Source organism: Dendropsophus ebraccatus, chromosome 7 (genome assembly GCF_027789765.1).
Source record: "Dendropsophus ebraccatus isolate aDenEbr1 chromosome 7, aDenEbr1.pat, whole genome shotgun sequence".
NCBI lineage: Eukaryota > Metazoa > Chordata > Amphibia > Anura > Hylidae > Dendropsophus > Dendropsophus ebraccatus.
In genome coordinates this window covers 66,190,461-66,216,345 of record NC_091460.1, presented here as the reverse complement: position 1 = coordinate 66,216,345, position 25,885 = coordinate 66,190,461, and the positions used below count along the sequence as shown (strand labels likewise).

General features: G+C 46.6%; 1 protein-coding gene across 4 annotated transcripts in view; it reads left to right on the top strand.

Moving 5' to 3' along the window:
- The window catches only part of FGL1 (fibrinogen like 1), a 34,650-nt gene extending 20,943 nt beyond the window's left edge, over positions 1–13,707 (top strand). For all 4 annotated transcript variants that reach the window (XM_069977688.1, XM_069977684.1, XM_069977687.1 and 1 more), the window contains 3 exons: positions 10,936–11,024; positions 11,241–11,428; positions 12,872–13,707. In XM_069977688.1, the coding sequence (XP_069833789.1) occupies positions 10,936–11,024; positions 11,241–11,428; positions 12,872–13,031 (437 nt within the window). In that variant the 3' untranslated portion in view covers positions 13,032–13,707. The remainder of the gene's footprint in view (positions 1–10,935; positions 11,025–11,240; positions 11,429–12,871) is intronic.
- The last annotated feature ends 12,178 nt before the right edge of the window (positions 13,708–25,885 follow it).

Genomic DNA, 25,885 nt, shown 5'->3' with positions numbered 1-25,885 from the left:
ATTCAATCTCACGCACGAGTAATTCATAATTCAAGCTAGAATAAAACACTTACAGTATCTCTGTCTGTAAATGCCAGCAAATCCTTCTACGTTGCTTACTAAATGCAGTCCATGTTTTCCATTTAATACACACAGAAGATAAAACTTGAACTACTAAAATCAGAAGCAGTTACATAGATGTTGAAAAATCATGTATTTTACAAGGTCTAAAGATAAGGAATATTCCTTATTGTGACCTCTGCTGGTGCTTGGATGACAGATGAGTCAGCAGGGTGTCAGGTAATAGTGTTCACCCTGCATCTCCTCAATGAGCATGAAATCTATTGCCCCTACTCAGTAGAAATTGCTTTTAAGGGAATTAGTGAAAAAAGCAGTATGGGATGCACTGCTCTTAAAATGTGCTTAAACTATAGCATCTCAATGGTTCTGGACAGTGGCCCAGATTTGCTATATTTAATTTCTTTTTTTCTTGGCAGGTTATGGGCCAACATTTTTGTCCATATGTACTTAGCAAAACCCACAGGCAGTGGCGGACTCACAGGCTCCTGCCTGCCTTCCTCTATGGGTCCCTGCCGCCTCTCTCCCACTGCAGTAATTGGTCAGTGGGAGAGAGGTCGCAGGGACCGATAAAGAAGGCAGGTAAGGAGCGCTAACCCCTCTTCATGGTACCAGGCAGCAAAGGGCAGGGAGGAGGGAGGGAGGCACATGAGTGGGCACCGGGCAGTATGGGGAAGGAGGGAGGCTGGCACATGAGCGGGCAGCACGGGGAGGGAGAGAGGCTGGCACATCAGCAGGCAGCACAGAGAGGGAGGAAGGCACATGAGCAGGCAGCACGAGGAGGGAGACAGATGGGAACATGATAGATGGTAACTAAAGAGTTCACCCACTGCATGGTAGGGGCTGGGGACAGGAATGTTTGCACTATATATACCTCTGCATATACTTCTACTTCTATACATCTACATATACTGCACCCCCTGCTGGTTTGCTTATGGGGGTGGGGGGGGGAGGTCAGGCCAATTTTTGCACAGGGGCCCTATGCAGTCTGTGTCTGCCCCTGCCCACAGGATGCTTTTTTCTGTGGCCTTTTTCAATGTATTTGCAAAAAAACATTGCATTTTCCCCCCATAGACTATAGGGGGTAAATGTGGCTGATCTTTGGCTGGATCCTTGGTTTGCAGATCAAGCGGTGCTTATTAACCTAGTGCGCTGCTGCTGTGATCCGGCATCCTCTTCTCCAGCTCTTTTGTCCAACCGCCACATCTCCAGACCACCACCTACTCCAGAATGACTGACAGCCAGAGGAGGTGGGACCTAAAGACAGCAGCTAGAGGGGAGAGCTGGAGGTATAAGAGAAGGAGGCCAGTTTGCTAAATAAATGTATTTGCAAAAATGTTTAACTTGACAAGCCCCCTGGGGGGGCGTGGCTTGAGCATGGCCACGTAAGGACGCGTCTGACCACAGCTCCGGGCCCCACACTCCACAACGGGGACATTACCTTTCTGAACCGCCACACTGTTATGCCCGCCGGGGGTAGGAAGATACCAGCTACCCGTTTGACCACCCCACGGACCTCCTTGCCACGATCCATCCTGGTAACGCTGAGCACTCCGCGTCTCTCACTGCTCTCCACGCCGCAGGCAAAGATGGCCGCCGCTCCAGCTACAAGGCGCGCCACACAGAAATCTGTGCCGGCTTTCCCAGAGCTGAGCCGGTCTGTGCCGGGGATTCTGCGGACGCCCTCAGATGAAGGTCCGTCACCCTCTCCTTCCATGGGGACTGAACCCCAGGCCTCCGTGACCTCTGCCTCGCTCCTTGCCGAGGTAAAGAACTTATTACAGGCACTCCCCACCAGAGTTAAACTGACAGCGCAGCTGGCGCGCATGGAGGAGTGGCATGCCGGGGACATGGCGGACCTGAAATCCTCCATGACCGCGATTACTGCAGCGGTGTCGGGGTTGGAGGCCCGTCTAGACACCACCTCGAGTGGACTCCCATGACGTGGTGCTGCGGGACTTGATCGCCCACGTGGACGACCTCGAGAACCGGGGTCGCCGTAATAACGTCAAGATTCGGGGCTTACCGGAGGACATTGGCCCCGACCGCCTCACACAAGCAGTCAGGTACATCTTTAGGCTGGGTTCACACTACGTATATTTCAGTCAGTATTGTGGTCCTCATATTGCAACCAAAACCAGGAGTGGATTAAAAACACAGAAAGGATCTGTCCACACAATGGTGTAATTGAGTGGATGGCCGCCATTTAATGGTAAATATTTGCTGTTATTGTAAAACAACGGCTGTTGTATTGAAATAATGGCCGTTATTTACTATTATATGGCGGCCATCCACTCAATTTCACCATTGTGTGAACAGATCCTTTCTGTGTTTTTAATCCACTCCTGGTTTTGGTTGCAATATGAGGACCACAATACTGACTGAAATATACGTAGTGTGAACCCAGCCTTAATATGTACCTGGGGGACCCTACTGACAGTAGCGGTCTTGGGCACCACGCATACCACGCAATTGCGTGGGGCCCCCGACTTCCACGGGGGCCCCGCTCTGGTGCCCAAGACCGCTGCGGCTAACTATGTGCGCTCGTAACGAGCGCACATAGTTACAGGCAGCAGCGGCACTGACAGGGCAGGAGCCATTGGCTCCCTCCCTGTCAGTCACTCTTGTGGCCGCAGGAAGTGTTTTCCCTGCGGTCACAAGAGGCTGCTCTGTGTCTCTGGTGCCGGGGCTCGAGGCGTCACTGGAGCGCCGGTGCCATGACAACGGTAGAGCGGCCTCTTGTGACCGCAGGGGAAACACTTCCCGCGGCCACAAGAGGGAAGAGACGAGAAGAGAAGAGGAGACACCGGACCCAGGTGAGTAAAAATGTTTTTTTTTTTTTTTTTTTTTTGTGTGTGTTATATATAGGGGGCCTATATAAAACGGGAGGAGCGCACAGGGGGGCTATATAAACGGGGGGAGCGCACAGGGGGCCTATATAAACGGGGGGAGCGCACAGGGGGCTATATAAACGGGGGGAGCGCACAGGGGGGCTATATAAACGGGGGGAGCGCACAGGGGGCTATATAAACGGGGGGAGCGCACAGGGGGCTATATAAACGGAGGAGCGCACAGGGGGGCTATATAAACGGGGGGAGCACAAAGTGGGAGTCTATATAAACGGGGGAGCGCACAGGGGGGCTATATAAACAGGAGAGCACACAGGGGGGTTCTATATAAGTGGGGGAGTGCACGGGGGCTATATAAACGGGGGGAGCGCACAGGGGGCCTATATAAATTGGGGGAGCGCACAGGGGGGCTATATAAACGGGGGGAGCGCACAGGGGGGCTATATAAATGGGGGGAGCGCACAGGGGGGCTATATAAACGGGGGGAGCGCACAGGGGGCTATATAAACGGGAGCGCACTAGGGGGGCTATATAAACGGGGGGAGCGCACAGGGGGCTATATAAACGGGGGGAGCGCACAGGGGGCTATATAAACGGAGGAGCGCACAGGGGGGCTATATAAACGGGGGGAGCACAAAGTGGGAGTCTATATAAACGGGGGAGCGCACAGGGGGGCTATATAAACAGGAGAGCACACAGGGGGGTTCTATATAAGTGGGGGAGTGCACGGGGGCTATATAAACGGGGGGAGCGCACAGGGGGGCTATATAAACAGGAGCACACAGGGGGCTATATACAAGTGGGGGAGCTCACAGGGGGCTATATACAAGTGGGGGAGCTCACAGGGGGGCTATATACAAGTGGGGGAGCTCACAGGGGGGCTATATACAAGTGGGGGAGCTCACAGGGGGCTGTATACAAGTGGGGGAGCTCACAGGGGGCTATATACAAGTGGGGGAGCTCACAGGGGGGCTATATAAGGGGGAGCACACAGGGGGGCTATATACAAGTGGGGGAGCACACAGGGGGGCTATATACAAGTGGGGGAGCTCACAGGGAGGCTATATACAAGTGGGGGCAGCACACGGGGGGTATATACAACTGGGGGGAGCACACGGGTATATACGACTGGGAGAAGCACACAGGGGGTCTATATAGTATACTGGGGGAGCACACAGGGGGGCTATGTATAACTGGGGGATCACACAGGTCTATATATAACTGCGGGAGCACACAGGGGGGTCTATATACCACTGGGGACAGCACACAAGAGGTATATACTACAGGGGGCAGCACACAAGTGGTATTTACTACTGTCGGCAGCGCACAAGGGGTCTATATAACTGGGGGCAGCACACAGCGGTCTTAATTACATTGGGACTGCACAGAAGTGCCTATATGCCTCACTACTATACTGGGGCACAGAACATACCTAATTATTAAGTGGGAGCACAGGGACACCTTTAATCTGTGGTGGCACAGAGGGGCGTAACTACTATATAGGGGTACAGGGGACCTAACTACTGTATGTGTTGGAGCCTAAAATATTTCTCTGACAGATTCTGGAGGGAAGATTACCAGCCGGGAGAAGACTTCAAGGTGGCTCAGGCTGGATGGAGAAAGAAAAAAAAGTAAAAGACGCTGATCAGAGAAGACGCTTCCTGTAAGTCACTGGATGTAACTGCACTCTGTTATAGGGTCTGTAGTGATAGGAGTCATGGTGTGGCAGTATTATGTTATGGCATCATTGGTAATATCTTCCTGTTTTGTTCAGAGCAGTTTTGAGGTGATATGTAATCTCTGTATGGTGGTAGGAGGGTTATAAGAGGACTACTGGGGGGGGGGGGGCAGCGCATGTCGAGGAGGGGGGGCATGGGGGGGCCCCAGACATGACTTTGCTTGGGGCCCCAGAAATGCCAAGACCGCCCCTGCCTACTGATACCCATATAGAGTTGGACCACACACACAGGGTAGCCGGTCCACGCTTGCCTGACCGGAACTGCCCCTCGAGACGTGCTCTGCCGGGTGCATTATTTCTAGCAGAGAGAAGTAATCCTCCAGCGAGCATGGGGGAAAGGACCCCTGGAATTTGAAGGAGCAGAGATTTGTCAAGGTGCACTCTGGCTATGCGCCGAATGTTTCGCCCCCTGCTGGACGCTATCCGGGAATCGGGGGCCTCCTACCGATGGAGGTATCCCTTTCATCTCATCATCTGCTACTCCGGGACTACCTACCTCCTCCGCTCGCCGGCAGACCTGCCTGGGGCCCTGCAGCTGCGTGGTCTCTCCACACTGACCCTGCCAGATTGGACGGAGCCGATGCTACCGCCTCCACCCTCCGGACTGGTGTCGGGTGGCCGTTCCCCTCGACAGGAGCCGCGCAGATCTCGCTCCCCGCGCCGGGGCAGCCCCCGCTCTCCACGTCACCGAGGCCGCCGCTCCCCTGTGCATCGCCCGGCGGAGTCTCGTTAAGGGAAGCCTGGTCTAACTCGGCGATTGGCACCAGAAGTCCTGCTACGTTCCATCACACGATGGGACGAGGCTTGGAATGGCAACAGTGCTGCTGTCCTGTACTGCCTCGACCTGCTGCCCAGTAACCAAGTAAGACTTTATTGCCCCATAGGCCCCGTTGGTCTGCAGCACCTGCCCGTGTTTCGTTGACCCCTGGAGGGGTATTCACCCCCACCTGCACCATATCATGCCTCACCCCGATCTCTCCCATTCTCCGGAACTGTCCCTCGGACTTTTACCCTCCCCCTGACCTGATCCCCCCCTCCCCCCCCTCCCGCTCCCAGGACGCCCCGCTTCATGTCCGGGACTACACAATGGTCACGCTGGAGTCTACTGAGAAGCAGTCATGGACAGTTGTCACTGGGACTTCCGCAATGGAAGGGGCTGGGTACCACGGCTCCCTCAATGTCTGACCCCCTTCAATGCCCCTCGCCCGGATCTCTCCTCCCACATTCCCCCCGTGCATCCTTTCCCACCTTCTAGAGACCTCTCCCCCCCCCTCCCATCCCTCCCCCACACTCCCCCTCCCCACCCTTTTTCCCTGCCCTGGACCTCTCCCTCCTTCCCTTCCACCCCCATCCTGCTCCCACCCCCTCCCACCCCCTTTTTTTTTTCCCTCCCAACTATACCCACTCGAGTGGTCGACTCGGAGACCTGGGGCTACTGTACTACACCATGTCAAATTGTGCTGGGTATTGTTGTGTGCCATGTTATGTCATTTGTTATGCCTTAAATGCTCCCCTCTTGGTTCGGTTACCTGGGGCGTTGTTTGTCCATCTGTCTACGCTCCCCTACATTCTATCTGCCTTGAATCTCTCTCCGCACCGGTTCCACCAGGTGCGTGGTCCTGTAGTTCGCGGTGATCACAGGTTGCAGCCCCGATTCCCGCAGTTTTCTTGCGGGTTTACTGGATGTCTTTCTCTAACTTTAATCCCCGCTAACCCTTCTCTACACTGGGCTCCTACTTCTATGCTACAGTCCCCTCTCTACCTAGTATCTGGCTAAGGGCCCGGACTGGGTCTTCCGGCTAGCTCTTCTGCGTTCTCCCGCAACCCCTCGCACAGGTCCTTGGGCGGTGGTCTTTGGGACCCCGACCTCCCTAGTGCTCGGAAGGTTTTTTGCCTTCCACCCCCCTTTCTCTTCTCTCTCCTCCCCTTTCTCCCCACTTTCTGTCCTTTTTCTCTTCTCCTTCTATCCCCCCTCCCTCCCTGCCCCCACCTCCTCACCTTAACAGCCTAGGTTTGCTCCTCACTGAGTCATGTCGGTTGTGCTCTGTCTATCGATCAATGCGCAGGGCTTAAATATCCCAGAGAAGCGCTCCTCTTTGCTGCGCCTTCGGTGGGCGAAACAGGCTTCAGTGGTCCTCATCCAGGAGACCCACTTCCATAGGGACCAGGTGCAGAGATTAACAGATCACCATTTTCCAGAAGTCTACCACAGTTGCTCTCCAGACTCCAAAATGAAAGGGGTGTTGATCTTGGTTGCGCGCTCGGCCCCATGGGAATTTATAGATCAGTGGTCGGACACAGAGGGACGGTTCCTCTTTGTTAAGGGTAAAATGGCAGGCGTCTTATGTACCTTTGGCACAGCCTACCTCCCCAATACAGGTCAAGTGGCTTTCCTGGAACGGTGCCTCTCTGAGGTGGAGGATTTCGTGGAGGGCATGACTGTCTTCGGAGGTGACCTCAACATGGCGCTTGACCCTCTTCTTAACTCTTCCTCTGCCACTCCTCTCTCTCCTTCCCCTCTCTGCGACGGGCAAAACAACTCCTTCACTCCCATCAGCTAATGGAAGCCTGGCGGATACTTCACCCTCGGGGCAAAGACTATACCTTTTTCTCACATCCCCATAATACATACTCTCACATAGACTACACTGGCGTGTCTCACGCCCATTTAGACCGGGTGACTGCGGCCTCCATAGATCCCATCACATTTTCAGACCACACGGTGATCTCCCTTTCTTTGGCTTTCTCCCCCCCTCAGCCGCGGTCGTGGCGCTGGCGCCTTAACAACACTTTACTAAGAGACCAGGGGGTTCTAGCTGAAGTCCGGGCAGATCTGTCCACTTACTTTTCTTCCAATATCTCACCCGACTCGCCCCCGCTAATCGTGCGGGAAGCACATAAGTGCTTTATTAGGGGCACCCTTATTAAGCTAGCCTCCCGCCTGAAGAGGGAAAGAGCAGCACATATCAGGTCCCTGGTCTCGCAGATTGCGGACCTCAACAAACAGCACAAGAGATCCCTTGCGCTTGCCACAGGGGCAGAGCTTGCGGCCTTGCCCGGTAAGCTACGAGACCTCACTTTCGCCAATACCAAGGCCTCCTTAGCACCATGCCGCCGCCACTACTTTGAGTTCGGCAATAAGCCGGGCAAGACCCTAGCTCAGGCCCTGCGTCAACAGAGAGCACGTTCCTTTATTTCCCACATTTCCACCCCCGCAGGCTCAAAGCAGACCCTTTCCTCCCAAATAGTTGATTCTTTCCGGGAATACTATGTCTCTCTCTACGGCATTTCTCCGACCCCGACTGCCTCTGAATCTTCATCCATATCCTCTTATCTAGCAGACTCCGGCCTCCCGGCACTGTCTGAGGAAGGTGCGACAACCCTTTGGACCTCTCTTAAGAGACCACTTCCTATCGGCCTTTAACTCTGTGTCCACTGGCTCCCCCCTCCCCGTGGATGCCCTCCGCGCCCACATCTCCGTCATTCCCAAGGAGGGCAAAGACCCTTCCCATTGTCAGAATTATCGTCCCATTTCCCTTCTAAATCTAGACCTTAAATTCTTCTCTAAAATTCTGGCCGCACGGCTTACACCCCTACTGCAAAACATCATTCATCTCGATCAGGTTGGTTTTATGCCCGCGACAATACCACTAGAGCTATAAACATAATCCATAAGGTCCGCTCCTCTGGTCTCCCTGCTATGCTTCTATCAACGGATGCGGAGAAGGCCTTTGACCGTGTAAGCTGGCCCTTTCTCTTTGCCACACTCAGACATATTGGCCTCGGCCCACATATGCTGGAGTGGATTGGCTCTTTATACTCCCGCCCCTCGGCTCAGGTATCGGTCAACGGCCTTCTCTCTGACTCATTCCCAATCTCCAATGGAACACGGCAGGGCTGCCCCCTCTTTCCCCCCTCATTTTCATCCTGACTCTGGAACCCTTCCTTAGGCAAGTGAGACGCAACCCGAACATCGCGGGGGTACGGGTGGGGCCAGTGGAACACAGAGTCGCAGCGTATGCGGATGATCTCCTCTTCTTTCTTACCCAGCCTTCTAGCTCCCTCCCCAATCTCCTGACGGAACTCTCCCGTTACCACTCTCTCTCTAATTACAAGATCAACTTGCAGAAATCGGAGGCGCTAAACGTCTCCCTCCCGGCGGAGGTGGCCTCCTCCCTCGAAGCCTCTTTTCCCTTCCGATGGTCCCGCACTTCCCTTAAGTACCTGGGGGTTCAGCTCACACCCTCCTTGCCCGATCTGTATAAGATGAACTTCCCACCCATGCTCCAGACGATAGAAAGGGATCTTCTTAGGTGGCACAAAGGTACCTTCTCATGGTTCGGCCGCTGCACCATCTTCAAAATGAACGTCCTGCCCCGCCTCCTATATCTCTTCCAGGCCCTACCGATAGTGATGCCCGTGTCGTTTTTCCGGCGATTGACGTCCTTTCTCACCAAATTTATATGGGCACACAAACAGCCGCGCCTAGAAAAGGCATTCTGGTTCCGAGCTGGATGCTTCCGCGCTCTATCCTTCCTCAGGGGAGTGGCTTGGGCCTCCGTTGACGGACCTCAACGCCTTGACAGACCCCACTCCTTTGGGGTTCTGGACGTCCCTTCAGCTTCATCATTTTCTCCGCACTCTCCCCATGCCCTCTTGCTTCGCCTGCACCCTTACCCAGTTTGAGTCTCTCTGTATAGGTTCGGGCCTGCTCCGTCACTCTCTTTCCATAATTTACGCCATGTTGGGCTCCCCTCCGGACCAGCCACCTCCCCCCCTTTCTTTGCTGCCTGGGAAGAGGATTTGAACACCTCTCTCTCCCCAGCGCAAATTGGCAAATTGTTCACGTGTACACATTCCTCCTCAATATCCTCCCGCACCCAGGAAGCGGGTTATAAACTCCTCTCTAGATGGTACCGGGTTCCTACCGTCTCCACCAGATCTTCCCGGAAGTGTTCCCACAGTGTTGGAGGAATTGCGGTGAGGAAGGTTCTCTTCTCCATACGTTCTCGAGTTGCCCCAAGCTGGTGCCCTTTTGGCGAGAAGTGTGGCGTATTACCTCCACCTTCACTGACCACTCTTTCCCTTTCCCTCCTGCCCTCTTCCTCCTGCATGTGTCGGACATCCCCCTCAAGAGTTACCGCTCCTCAGTCCTCCGACACCTGATCAATGCTGCCCGGGCCAGACAACCTGACCCCCCTAGTCTAGCCATGTGGTTTCGGAAAGTGGAAGATATCAAACGCATGGAGGATCTTACGGCGCAGCTCCATGACCGGAATTCCCGATTCTATCGAACCTGGTTCTACTGGGATCAGTACACTGAGACTCCCGAATATAGCTCTCTGCTGGCTCAGTGAGGAGCCAACTGCCCCTCCGACACCCCCCCCCAGCTCTCCCCCACCAGCTACCCCCCCTCTTTTCTCCTCCTTCTTTCTTTCACCTTCTTCCCCTCTGGTTTCTGCCTGTACTGTCTCCTAACTGAGCTTCAGCTCTCTCCCCATCCCGTGTTCTTTGTTCCATTTTGTCTTCTGGGAGCCTCGGTTTGTTGGGAATGTCCCACGGAGGTTGTTGGGCTACAGTTCCGACTGAATTATATATTAATTGTACACTTGCTCTAATGCCCTGCGTGGTGCAAAGGGCACCGGTGTTGTTGTTTTGGTCATCTTTGCTCTGCCTCGCTTTGTTAAAAAATGAAAAAAAGTTAATAAAATTTAGAAAAAACAAAAAACCTTGACAAGCCCTACAAGTATAACTGTTATTTGAGATGGGAATATCCCCTTTAATTCACTGCAAAATGGACCAAAAATGACTTAAAATCTCTAGGAACATAAAAAAGCTGAAAATAGGGCTGACAGTAAGGCCCAAAATACTGTACATCATTATAGCCTTTAGCTATGTTTGCCCTCGTTTTAAGCTCATTTTGCCTTTATGTGCTGTCTGTGCACTGTTTGAATTCTATGGCTGCTTTATGGCACTGATTGTGCACATTTATAATGCTAGTAGATGTATGTGTGTACTTTTCCTTGCTCTGTGTATTTCATTGTTTTATTTACTTATTTTACTTAAAAGACTCTATATTCTGCCTTTTATAACATGATTTTGGTTTGACATTTTTGTTGGTTTCTTCCCCTTAAAAAAAGTATACAATGGCAGAAAAAAAACATGTCAAACAAACATTATGGCACAATAACGTGTTAACAATATGTACAAGCAGAAAAGGCTTCCTGATGTATCAACTATGAATTATTAATCACTAAGTTTTATTTTTATTTTCTATGTCCTTACTCTTAGATGACTACATACTAAGAATTGACCTTCTGGATTTCGAAGGACAAAGGAGATATGCTGATTATAAAAGCTTCAGAGTGGGGAATGAAGAGGTAATACAGACGACTAGTGAGAAATAACCTTTTGTACCCGACATGGACATGGTTTTTGCATGCTGTAAAATACAAACATCTTGCACACTTATAGCATGGAGGAATATTACAGGTCATAGGGCACACTTCCTAGGGTGCAGGTTGTTACAGGTATTAGAAACTAATCCAAGGATCCAATAAACATTATTGTCTGCTCTCTCTATTCATTCACTGTAGACTGCTTACCAGATAAGTTGTGGAGAGTACTCGGGTACCGCTGGAGACTCTCTAACTGGAGGCTTTAATCCAGAAGTTCAGTGGTGGGCAAACCACAATGGTATGAAGTTCAGCACATGGGATCGGGACAATGACAACTATGAAGAGAATTGTGCAGAGGAAGACAAGGGTGGATGGTGGTATAACAGGTAACATCTGTGCACTAAAAAAGTGAGAGGTACAATTTTAATTATGATGGGCTCCATCTCAAGACAAAGATGTGTGCCATCAGGGCCTAATGGTAGAGGACAGGGGTAACTACTAACTACTTAGTTATACATATAGCACCACTTCCAGGTGCAGGTTTATTATTTAAAGGGGTTATCCAGCGCTATAAAAACATGGCCACTTTTCCCCCTACTGTTGTCTCCAGTTCAGATGTGGTTTGCAATTAAGCTTCATTTACTTCAATGGAACTAAGTTTCAAAACCCCACCCAATCTGGAGACAACAGTAGGGAGAAAGTGGCCATGTTTTTGTAGCGCTGGATAACCCCTTTAAGCTAGTTTAGGAGTTACAGGTTAAGGCTATGTTTCCTTGGTCAGTATTTTGCAACCAAAACAAGGAATGGATGAAAACACAGAAAGGCTATGTTCACACACTGTTGAAATTGAGTGGATGGCTGTCATTTAATAGCAAAAAATTGCCGTCATTACAAAACAATGGCTGTTTTTTAAAATAACAGCAATTATTTTTCATTAAATGACGGCCATCCACTCAATTTCAACAATGTGTGAACATAGCCTGTGTTTTCAATCCGCTGGTTTTGGTTGCAAAATACTGACCTAACTACTGAGCAAAAATACTGTGTGGACCAGGTCTTAGGCTGTGTTTACATCTGTGTCAGAGGGTCGATTGCAGTATTTATCCAAACGACTACACATGACATTACAGACATTACATTACAGTCCAATGAATGGGCACCATACCAGAAACCCAACTGAAGTCAATAGGCTACATTGGTGTTCGGTGGCCTGTAGACCTTCCAGTTCAGCTTACGGCTGTTGATTGGAATCTGCAACAGATTGTGTGGGCAAAATCTGCACTGTTCTGCAAGTAAAACTTGCACATTATAAGCAAACTTGGGTGGTTATTGGACTTTGCATGTGAACAGTCCTTGAACTGAAACCCTGTTCAGCCTTTAGGAATTATCAATCTTTAAAGTCTTATCTATCCTTCAAGTCTTTAGTAACTAGTTGAGTGCAGTTATAGACATATAAACTGTAACATGGTTAATATGGTTAAAGTGTAATTTATATAGCACACTGCTAGAGGCAATAATTGTTGCATACAATGGAGTCATTATAATCACCCAAAGGATCAGCACACACAGGTGAAATATACAGCATATTTTCTTTATTTTTTTATTTATTTTAGAAGAAACAAGTGATCAAATCACAAGATAAATGTAAAGAAACAAAGTGTATTTGATGCATCTTGATAATTACAAATCGATAAATAATTCAATACTGAAAAGCTCTGTAGCTAAGATGTACCAATAAAAACCCTGCCCGGAGTACATTATGTATCATTGGTAATAGCTTGTATCTTCCTTGTCACTGTATTAATTCGCTTCTGTGATCCTTCCACCAGGTGTCACTCTACTAACCTAAATGGCTTGTACTACAAAGGACCTTACACATCTAAAACTGATGACGGGATTATTTGGTACACCTGGCACGGATGGTGGTATTCTCTGAAATATGTCGCTATGAAAATTAGATCTGTAAACTTTGAGCCAAACCTTGTTTAAGTGTTTTGGGGTTTTCAGCTGTTAAAGGTAAAAGGGTTATTGCTTGATTAAAAACTATCACCTGTCCACAGGATATCTTTCAGGTATATTGGGAACAAAATACTCAGACCCCCAATAATCAGTAGAAGAGATATCCCTTGTCCCCCAAGTAAGTAGAACAGCAGCACACATGCTCAGCCACCACTCCATTCACACTCTATGAGGCTGCTATACATTGGCATGTGCTGTACTCAGCCATGTTTAGAGGATGTATAAGAAGTCAATGGAAAGGTAAAACGGCTGCTTCACTGACCAGGGATATGAGAGACCTCTGGTCTCATGATGGGACTTCACTGATCAGATTTCCACTGGCTAGGTGATAAATATGAATCTTGGGGTAACCCCTGTAAGCCTTTGTAGAGACTTATACATTTCTTTACTATGTGTAGGCATTGTTATTCCGATGTCATGAATGTATACCACTACTTTGAATTACTTCTGGTATGTCTGAAGAGCCGACTGTACTCAGAAAAACGATGGTGGATCCTGCTGATTTAAAGGGAATGTATTATCAGTAAACAACTTCTATAAACTACTTTTATGTTAAATAATTCTAACTTTTTTTGATGGTGTTTTTCTAATTTTGTCAGTGTCTGTATTAAAACATTTTAAATAAAATCATAGGGTTTTCCCACTGGCTACTGTGCCCTATAATACATTAACATTTCCTGTTTTGTATGGATCACTTCTCAGCAGTAATCTTATTATCATTATAATAAGAATGAAGGCCACAATCCCAACGCAAGGAATACAGTATATCCTACAAACAAAAAGACATGCGCTTACAGGGAAGTATAAAATACTTTCATTGTTCACAAAAGGATAAAAAGAACCCAAATCATTGGTTTATGATACAATGATGATACAATGACATTACTAATGAGATACATAAACCCCACATACAGCAAAAGAGGGCACCCCGGAATCAAACCCTGAACACAATAATAATGTGATGCAGTATTCCCCCCCCACCCAAAGGACAAAAAAATTGTACACAAAAGTAATAGGCCAAGTTCACACAATGTATTTTCTTTATTAAACAATGGCCATTGTTGCAAGTTTCTATCAACGGCTGTTGTTTAATCACAGCAGCTGATGGCATTAACCCCTATGGAATCCCAGCCGTAGTATATACACACTGTGTACACTACGGCTGGGATTCTAATGAACAGATAGAATGTGCACACTATGTAAAGTATGGCACCCGGATGCATTTTACATTGTGTGCTATGGCTAATTGGAGTGCGGGACTGCTGCAGTATTGTCTGGGTTGAACATCTCAGACAGCGGCTATTCTGTAACACAGCCATGTCACAGAACAGCCGCTGTTCTGCCATGTGTGAACATAACCATAAAGTACAAAAGTGCCAATAAGAGTGTAAGACAGTAATGTTAAAAAGTGCAAGAAAGATAATACTTTAGATAATACGAACATTGCGTGCTACAGATGTACAATGATATAGTAAGCAGGAGATCCGGGGCCTCAAAACTAGAGATGAGCAAACCAGTTCGGCGGGTATGGGATCCGGTTCGGATTTTTCAAAAATACCAAGTCCGGTCGGATTTGAATTTTTGGAAGTCCGCTCCAATTTTTGTTTCTTTTTCCTTCTTTCTAAAATAGCAGCCACCATTTTAGAAAGCAGGAAGTGTTCTGGGCGGGAAAAGCGCTTTCCTATAATGCCCGGAACACATCCAATCAGCAGGGATGTTGCACTAGCCCACCCCCTGTGTGACGTCGGTATTGATTTAAGAGGAGTGGTCACATGACCGCATGAGGCAGTCTGCACAGAGAGAGGAAGGAGACTGTTAGCAGTGCACAGAGCTTGTCAGTGACAAAATGCTGCTGGTGCTGCACTGAGAAGATATTGTACAAAAGCAAAGACAAAGCAGAGAGGAGAAACTTATAGTGATTAAGAGAGAAAAATAGAGAGGGTGAAAGATAGATAGGTAGATAGATTAGGCATAGGAGAGCAAAGGGTGCACATAACGCAAACGTGCTATACAGATATACAAGTACTATACTGTCACCCTTGCGACAGTGTATATGACATAGGTGTTTTCCTGAGGCACAAATATATACCTTGTTCATGTGTGTAGAATAAAACTCTAAAAAAAAAGTGCTATACAGATATACAAGTACTATAGTTGGACCCTTGCGAGAGTGTAGTGGAGAGACTGCTCCTTCACTGCATTTGTGACCTTTTTCCTGCATAGACCCTGTAATGGTGAATTTCCTGCATAGACCCTGGCTGTAATGGTGAATATTGAAGTCTAAAAAAAAATTTGACTTTGAGATATTGAAAAGATAATGATGTTACCGACATGTAGAGCCTTAAATTCAACCGAATACACTACCCCCTTATTATATAGATGCTTTAAACTATGAAATCCTAAGAAATCCGAAATTCGGTCGAACCGAACTTTAAAAAAAAATCCGGAAGTCCGGTTTTGAAAAGTTCGCTCATCTCTACTCAAAACCTGACGCACATTTCACTTCTTCTGGGATTTTTATCATTAAATGTAGGGTTACAATAAAAGGTGATACCTGTGTTATACATCTGTAGGCAGATAACACAGGATCCACATCTCACAATCAATCGTATTTGATTAGAGATGAGCGAACCTCGAGCATGCTCGAGTTGATCCGAACCCGAACTTTCGGCATTTGATTAGCGGTGGCTGCTGAAGTTGGATAAAGCCCTAAGGCTATGTGGAAAACATGGATATAGTAATAGGGGGAGATTTATCAAAGGGTGTAAAATTTAGACTGGTGCAAACTACCCACAGCAACCAATCACAGCTCAGCTTTAGGCAGTGCTGAAAGGAAAGCTGAACTGTGATTGGTTGCTGTGGGCAGTTTGCACTAGTCTAAATTTTACACCCTTTGATAAATTTCCCCTATATAGTATCCAAGTTTGGCAGCCCCAGCTAATAAAATACTGAACGTTCGGGTTCGGATCGACTCGAACCCAAACCTGGTTCACTCATCCCTATATTTGATACATTTCATATTTGATACATTTAGCAGGATGCATTAATAATCTCATGAATGGCCAAAGTATAGAAACAAGTGGATAGGAATCCTACCCAGATTGAAACACTGGGTGCATGGGTTGCAACTGTTTTCCCCTTTGGTGCTACATAGGCTCAAATGGGGCCTGCACCAGACCTATAGGCATGTCGAGGGACCTGTCAAACATGAAAATGTTATAGTCAAATGTATTTTTTTCATAGGGAAAGTATGCCAGATCACTAGACATATATCCTTAGAAGCATTCATGGTTGCCAAATGCTCAAGTTAAGTTTCATGGTGACTACAGATATAGAGTTATTTAGTTACATATTGCAAAAGAAACCATCTATTTTCTAAATGCCAGAAGTGCATACCCTGTGCCAAGCTATGTGCTTCTTAAATAAACAGGCATCTTCATCGACACCTGTTATGTCATATTCATACTTTATTTATATGTGTAATTAAACAAGCATCTGGGACGTCATTTTTGTTAGTGATGCAGTGTTTGTTAGGCCAGATTCACACCTTGTATTTGTGCAATGTTCAATTTACTTTTTAAATTTGTCCAAAACACGCAAGCAACTATAAAGAGGAAAAGCGGACAGGAAAGCTTTAGGGTATGCTTGCATGTGGCAGAATCGTTTAAGAAATGTAAGCCTTTGTTCTTTGTTCTAAATAGGGTTGGAAAAACTCCATGTACCTATTGCAGAGGCACCAGAGGTAGAATGACAAATCGGAAATACAGATATATTACCTTATATTTTTTTTCGTTTTCTGAATCAATTTCTAGCTTTATTATTTGTGCAGGATATAGCTTGTATTCCCATATTAACCTATATTTAACTAGTGTATAGCCTTGAGCAACTTGTGTTACAGTTTTTTTTAATTGTTACATTTATATGGTCAGAAAAATCCTTGTTTTTGTAGTACATTTAATAGCAAACTCATGATGTATTCAGTACCTGGTACCCCAATGGTGCGTACGGTCTGTGGTGCTTAGTGCCTTAGAAGTCCTTGTTTCTTACTAATATATAAGTCTCCAGTGAGGTTTCCTATGACCATGTAGATATGCAGCTTAATTATAATGTGTTTCACAGACCGGAAAAACCTAGTCACCATGAGAGGAACAGATTATTTCATATAAGCTTTAAAGCTATAAAGGCACATGAGACATCTGTGTGTAATACACCTTAAATTATTTTAATTATACATCTAATATGTTTCCTACACTACTCTGGCCAGTTCAGGATCTTGGGAGGAGAGAGGGGTACATGGCGTTACATATAAACCCTTCTTATTCCAATCCAAAAACATAATTAAACTTTGGCTTTCATTTCATAATACAATTTAGGCAATGCCCTTGTATTTAGCAGCCAAGCCTCATACATTTCATTCATATCCGGATGACTGAGATGTAATAAGCATGTACTAAGATAGTGGCTGCTCTGCAGGTAAGGAAGGTTGGTGGCTCAGGCTTTGTTTACACAATGTTTTGTTTAAAATGGTGTCTGTTATTTTGAGTCTAAAATAATGGACGTTATTTAGCAGCCTGGCCTCCCTTTAGTGCAATGACTGGTGTTGGTACATTATTCTAGTTTGAGTTACTAATTGGACTTTGGGTGTATCTTTATTGAAAACTCCATTGAATTTAATAGTAAAAACAGACAAAGTACAGTAGAAAAAGAAAAACTGTGTGTGAACAACTTATAGAAAACGTCCGCTGTTTGCAAAAGAAGTCTGAAAATAATGCGCATGTTCATTATTTTTACGTCCACAGTAAAAACATCCGTTATCCAATACATTGTGTGTATTGGACTTCCGTCTTTCCATTGACTTCAATACTTAATATTAAATTGCAAAAACAGGCACCTTTTCTTTATTTTTGATGTTGTGTGAACATAGCCTCGGGCCGCATTCACAGGTTCCATCTTCTGCACCGAACACGGAAGTGGATGGTCTGTACCGGAGTCTGTCCCACGCACGGCAGCATCTCTGATATGCTGCTGGGAGCGGAAGAACTGTACAGATATGTGCCGCACTGTAATGACAGAGCCATGCGACACCAGTTGATTCGATAAGAATTTTTATTCCTCCAGAGTAAACAGAATTGGAGTTCCTCTTATACAGAGCACCTGCAATGGCCAAGAGTTAAAGGGGTTATCCAGCGCTACAAAAACATGGCCGCTTTCCCACTACTGTTGTATCCAGATTGGGTGTGGTTTTGAAACTCAGTTCCATTGAAGTAAATGGCGCTTAATTGCAAACCACACCTGAACTGGAGACAACAGTAGGGGGAAAAGTGGCCATGTTTTTGTAGCGCTGGATAACCCCTTTAAAAGATACCTGTGGCAAACACAAGGAGGAGGGTGACTTCTATGTATATACAACATGCAATAAGCTTCTAAGTTGCCCCTTGGGATGGATAGAGACACATTGGTATTTTTTAACTTCTTTAGAAGTGACTTTGAACTCCAACTACTATACATAAGGTTTGACTAAAAAGGACATAAGGGGACATTATAGGTCGGGTTTAATACAAAAAGTAAAGATGAGCGAACCTTGAGCATGCTCGAGTCCATCCGAACCCGAATGTTCGGCATTTGATTAGCGGTGGCTGTTGGATAAAGCCCTAAGGCTATGTGGAAAACATGGATATAGTCATTGGCTGTATCCATGTTCTCCAGACAACCTTAGAGCTTTATCCAAGTTCATCTCTAACAAAGAGGCACTGGAAGAAGATACCACAAATAATTTAAGCACATGTATTGATAAAATCTGACACGTTTTTGCACAACACTGCTACACCTATACTGCCGACAAATGATAGTAAATAAGAGGAGGTTTAGGGCCACACCCCTCATGCTAAGCATTAGAGATGAGCGAACCTTGAGCATGCTCGAGTCCATCTGAACCCGATTGTTTGGCATTTGATTAGCGGTGGCTGCTGAAGTTGGATTAAGCCCTAAGGCTATGTGGAAATCATGGATAGTCATTGATTTCCAGACAACCTTAGAGCTTTATCCAAGTTCAGCAGCCACCGCTAATCAAATGCCGATAGTTCGGGTTCGGATGGACTCGAACCCGAACCCGGTTCACTCATCTCTAACCACTAATTAAATGCTGAACGATCGGGTTCAGATGGACTCGAGCATGCTGGAGGTTCGCTCATCTCTACTAAGCATACTTTGAAAAGTGGGAAAAGCAGCATAAAAGCATCGGAAAACACAAAATTTACAAAATACCAAAAATAATTTCTCCCCATAGTTAAAGAGTTTAAAGAGTTCTTTTGTTAATAAATTAAAGTAATAATATTATAAAATAATAATATAATAAAGAGTCTATTCTTACTTCACCACTCTCCCCCAGGTCCTCCTGCGGTGTCTTTGCGTCCCCCACTGAATGATCCCACTTCTGAGAGGGACTTGTCTCAGCAGTGACTGGCTGTGGTGCTGTCCTGTATCAGTCAGTGATTGGCTGAGTGAGCTGTCACTGCCAAGAGGAGAGCGTCTCCGAAATGGTGGCGGGATGGTTTAGCTGGTATACCTATTAAGGCTATGTTCACACACAGTATTTTGATCAGTCTTCTGGTCAGTATTGTTTCAACCAAAACAAGAAGTGGAAGTGACAGGAAAACATTAGAATGGAAAGATTTGCACCATTTCTATGGTTTCAACCCACTGACCGAAAGACTGACAGAAATATCATGTGTACATAGCCTTAAAGGATAGACATTGGCTTAAAGAGTAGCATGAAAGGACAAGCAAGCTGTGTCCCTATCCTTGGGGTCTTCCATTGTATCTAAAGTAAAACATTGCAACACTATAAATCCTTTTTAAATTGGATGTAATGAGATGAAAATTCTGAGAATTCTGGAAATGGTTGTCATGTGAAAGATCTCAGGTTCCCACAGGTTTGTTAATTAGATAGCCAAGCAATACTTGGAAAGAGAAGACTTTAGCACTGGAATCACACCAATGTTTTGTGCTGCGCCTGGCATTACAGGTCTGATCTAATAATTCCTGACAGGCACAGGCATGCACGGGAATCAAGTGTTCTCAAATAGGAGGACTGGCTGTGCCGAGGAATCAGCAACTCTTACAACAAAGTCATTGAAAATCTAGGCAGGCACTGGAGCAGTGTTTACATGTTACATTCCTGCTTCACAATAAAAACACATCTCATCCAGACAATTCTCAGGGTTCCGAAGGAAAACCATAGGATTAGATCTCACTATTGTTAGATATTGCTGCCTTTCATGTCAAAGATAATACTCCTTTATGCTACAAAGCCTATGAACATAAAGTTAGCACCACTCCACTGAACACATATAATACGCATTGTGGTGGAGATACACTGCCCAAGCTTGCCTACAGCTTTTAGCCTTTTGGCTAAGCTCTGCCGAAGAAAAGTAACGTGATTGTAATTGTTTTCAGATGTTGTAGCCGTTCATTTATTTATGAAAATGGGAACCAGGTGACAGACACAATATAGTCTGCAGGTAGTAATAGACTACAACCCCCTCCATCAGGGTGGAGCCTTATCTGTGTGTATAGTGTGCTTATAATGTCCAGCACCCTGCACACCATATAACTGAAAACATTACAGTAACATCCAGAGACTACAGGGGGCTTCTTGTCTGAATGGATTCATTCATTTCCCATCTTTTCCCTTTGTCCCAGACCTCTATGGCAACTTCCTCCAGGCATCTCATGTATCCAGACCAATTTCCCATCTGTGGCAGAAAAATGTTAAATCAACTACAGCATGTTAACTGAAAACAATGAAGCAAGTAATATGTGAAGCCAATGGTTGCCACCTGCCAGCATCCAGTGCGTCCATGCACTCACCACCGCCAAGCCACATTCTCTACTCCACCTCCTTGCTGCCTGCTCCACTAGGTTTCCTCCTCTGGCCTCTCTCCTGCTACCTCCTACATGGCTGCAGTTCCTGGCCTGCCCTCCAGGGGCAACACATGTGTACTGGTTCCAACTTAAAGGGCCAGTGCATGCTTCCCTATTGTGTTCTATACTTACTAGAAATTAACAAATTTACAGTCAATTTTACCAAACCTTCGGCCATAGATTGCTGTAGTCTGCAGCCTGGGAAAGTCCAGGATGACAGTCTATCTATCTTTTCCAAGCCATTCCTAGGGCTCTATCCATGTTGATCCAGCATTAAGCAGCCAAAAACTTTGGGTTTAGCCAAACCTAAACTTTCTGTAAGTTTGTTTATCTCTAATACCTATCCCGTACCTGTTGTTATAACTTTTAAAATATAAATCAACAGTATATGTGCTATAAAGCAAGTTTGCAATATACATTCATTTTTTTTTATTTTTTTTTGGCAAAATAGTTTACAAGGGAACAGTCCGCCATACAGAGGCTGTACACAGACAACCATACATAAAATTTCAAGAGGTCATCATGAAATGAAACAAGAGAGCGGCGACCGTGGGCATAATATACAGGAAACAAAAGATAACCATAACACCCCCCTAACCCTCCCCCCAACTCCTCCCCTACCCCCCCCCCATCCCTTTCCAGACTCGCGGACAAAGGATTGACCAAGGCTATCCTGTAAGATGGTAATTGTCAACCCGGCTGTCAGGGATGCGTAACACCCCTAAGGTACCAGCAACATCCTTTCTCATGTACCATTTTGTGTCTTTGAACGGTCGGACAATCTCATGAATTTCTGAAGGTGAGAGAAAAGTGATAATAAACCTTTTCCATTTTTTAAAGAATGACTTGGCTCTTTTTTCCCTAGCCGGCTCGGCATCTAGTTGGTCCATAAGTAGGTATTTCTTGACCTGTTGGAGGACATGTTCCACTGACGGCATATCCGACACCAACCAACGGGACAAGAGACAACGTTTTGCCACTAAAATAAAGATGTGTATTAGCTGTGTAATTTGCAAATTATCCGGGGGGATATGGAGCATCAGCAGATGTGGGTCCAGGGGAACAGCAAGGAGAAGCTTAGAGCCTATGAAGGAGAGCAAGTGCTGCCAGAAAGTAGTTACCCTTGGGCAAGAATAGAGACCATGGTATAGATCGGTACCATATTCCGAACAATTCGGGCACGCCTCTATTCTATCCGGATGTAGCTCAGTTCTAGGGAAACTAAATCCGTACGTGGCGTGGTGCATGATGCGGAATTGGGTCTCTCTCCACTGTTCACAGACAATAGCTCTCCTGACCGTCCCCCACCCCTTCAAGATCAGCTGCGTTAGATCAGGAAGGGGGAGTTTATCTCCCCAGTATTTGAACAAAGTATGAGACGAGCCTTTCGTGATGGCCGTTCTCATGGTGATAGATAGAGAGGAAAGAGTATGGATGGGGGTAGATGTCATAATAAAGATTGCCAATGGGTTAGCCGTGAATTCCTTAGTCAGGTTACGCAACCTAGAGGAGAGAAAGGTATGCAGTTGATGGTATGCCAAGAAATGTCCCTGCCCCAAGCCATATTTGGATTGTATCTCCGGAAAGGTCAAGTAACCATGGCCCGACAACTGCATAACATCGGCTGCCGTCCGGACCCCTCTCACCCTCCATTGCGAGAACATAGCATTTTGGTGGCCTTGCGGGAATTCAGGAAGGTGCCAAAGGTCCATATGTTGGCTCACCAGGCTATGTAGACCCAATAATTTCCTACTGTGGTGCCAGGCCTTAATAGTATCTCTGAAAATAAGACTAGATCGAATATGAGGCGGGAGTGCCCCGAACCTCGTATGGAGCAGGCCATTTAACGACCAAGGGTGTGCTAAGCGGGATTCCAGTAGGAAATTGGAGTGATTGCTAGAACCTCTGAGCCAGTCCACCCCATGTCTCAATAGGCATGCCAGATTATAACTCCGTATATCCGGCAGAGACAGACCTCCCTCCTCCCTGGGAAGCACCAACTTCAGCCTTGCAATCCTAGGGCGTTTGGAGGCCCAAATAAATTTGGAGAAGGCTGAAGTTAATACCGACACGTCTCTGTGACTAAGAAGGATCGGAATGGTCTGGAATGGATAGAGGAGCCTAGCAAATCCTATCATTTTTAGCAAGGCCACTCTGGCCATAAGAGACAATGGCAAAGTGGTCCACCTCAGCAACTCCTTTTGGATCTTCTGTATCAGAGGAGGGTAATTTAGCCTGTATAAGGAGCTAGAAGATCGCCCAATTTTAATGCCTAAGTATGTGATGTAGTCGGTAGAGCAGCGGACCGGGAGATTTTGTCTAATGGGGAATGAAGTCAGTTTAAGTAAGTCACTTTTGTCTTTATTTACTCTGAAACCAGCCACAGAGCCGAAGTCTTCTAAATGTCGAAAGACCGCATCCAAATCTCTACTAGGGTCACTAAGGAAAATAAGTAAATCATCTGCAAATAATATGGCCCTAAGCTCTTCCCCCCCCCACCTTGATCCCGTCATAATCCCTGGCTAGACTCAGTCTACGTGACAGTGGCTCAATGGCCAAGTTAAAAAGCAAGGGGGACAACGGGCAACCCTGTCGCGTCCCCTTAAAGAGGGGAAAAGGAGAAGAAAGAAAACCAGGAGTATGGATCCTGGCCACTGGAGAATGGTACAGATGTCGAACATAGGAAAGAAAAGTACCAGAGAAGCCCATTGTCCCCATCACTCTGAACATCCATCCCATTATTTTATTTTTTTTAGTTATCATGGAAAACACGGCACTTCCTGTTTTCTGACTCTTTTTTCTCATAAAACAGGAAACAGTCAGAAAACAGAAAGTCCTGTGTATCCCAGCCCATCTGAGCGCTCACAGAGAAGGCAGTCATGTGATTGTCGGACATATTGGGCCGTGACTCTCTGTACTGGCCGGAATTCCTGTGTTTAGTCTGTTTTTTCCAACCAGCACAAGTGTCAGGAACCGGTGACACCAGACACACAGAGACAGTGAGCCCTAAGCTCAGCCCCGCCCACTGACTCTACCTATTTGCCCCCCTAGGCTAAACCCTAGGGCAGCAACTGGGCGGCGGTCCCTGCACTGGCTTGGTGGGACAAAAAGACAAGACAGACAGACAAAACACAATGAGAATGGTCAGGAATCCGGGTCACAACAGTCTGGCAGCAAAGGTACAAAATCAGGATCCAAAAGAGTAGTCAAATAACAGGCAATATGGTCGGGGGCAGGCAGCAAGCAGGAAAGGTCAGAAATACAAAGCAGAGTCAGAATAAACAGAGCAAGAATAGCAAACACAGAACCAGGCAGAGACAAGCTCAATATCCGGCCAAGATATCCCAGACTGAGGTAGTTATATAGGAGGCCAGGGTTCTGATCCAGAACATAATTGGACCATCCCCCTGAACTCCAAGCACAGACAGCTGAGAACAAAACAGATCCACTGGCAGGAAGACCTGTCAGTCACAGCAGAACCAAAACACAGATTAACCCTGACATGGCCAGACAGAACTCAGCAGGTAAAGTCGGGTGTGTCTCTCAAGGTGAGCAAATAACCAGTGTTCACACACTACAAAACAAAACACAGAAACAGAATGCAAGAAAATCAGCACCTTCTCGGCCGCACAGCACGAGCAGAGGGACGCATGACGCTCCGCAAAGATACCATCCTGACAGTACCCCCCCTTTTAGTTGCTCGCCGCCATCTTAGGGCGGATTGTGGCAAATAGGTTGGGCAGGGCTGAGCTTAGGGCTCACTGTCTCTGTGTGTCTGGTGTCACCGGTTCCTGACATAATAACCGGCAAGGCACAGGCAGAAGCTGCAATCTTAAATAGGACACGAGGAACCATGTCCAGAAAGTGATAGGAGGGACCAGCTGTCAATCACTGAGGCAAAGGCAGGTTAACTGTTACAAGACCAGAAGAAACTAGCAGCACAGACACGGGTGGGGCAGGGAAAACAATTAGCAGACCAGAAGGAATAAGACACAGTTCAGACAGGGCAAAAACAAGGCAAACTAAACACAGAATAAATGGAAGATTATGGCCAAAATCGCAGTCTTTGGCGCAGAGGTCTAATCTTCGCAGCAGAGGGTGGCACTGATGCCTTTTCAGGCGCGATCATGACAACAAGTCAGAAAATCTGCCTTCAGGAAACTGGGCCTGGATTTCTGGTAAGTACAGCTTTGTTTTACAGCATAACAAAAAAAAAAATAATAATAATAATAATAATGAATGTATATTGTTTTATATCACATCTACTGTTAATTTAGACTTTGAAAGTTATAATGACAGGGACACTTTAAGGCCATCCAACCCTATCACCTGTCCCTGAGCAATATTTGGTTTTTCTTTAGTGAAGGTGCATGTTTCTGATCTGCCATCTTGTATCTGACCTGTGCCTATTTACCTAAAGTTGCCTCTGCCAGACCCTTGTGCCCCCCATTGACTCTCCTGTGCATGAACTGGACTGTCAGCATGTAGCTGAGGAGGAAGGTATGTGTGTTACCTTCTTCCTTAGTGCTGGTCCCGCCCTGTTAGTAGGAGTAATCTTCTTTCATGCCATGTCATGCGGCCCACCTGCTCAATTATCATTAGGAATGGGCCGATGACGCGGCAGTGCTCCTAACAGTACTAACAGAGTGGGACTGGTGCTGAGGAGGAAGGTAACATGCATACCTTTCTCCTCAACATCCCGGGCACTGTAAGGGTCTATCAGCAGGTTAGATTTGTCTGACCAAATTTGTCTTTTTTTCTGAGTTCCCCTTTAAGGTTACACAGGCGTTTCATCCCTGTTGTGGAATGACATATTACATATGGTTTACATACATATTCTGACGTAGAATATGGGTTGAAATACATGTGAAAAATATGCTATGTAAATGTAAATATATGCC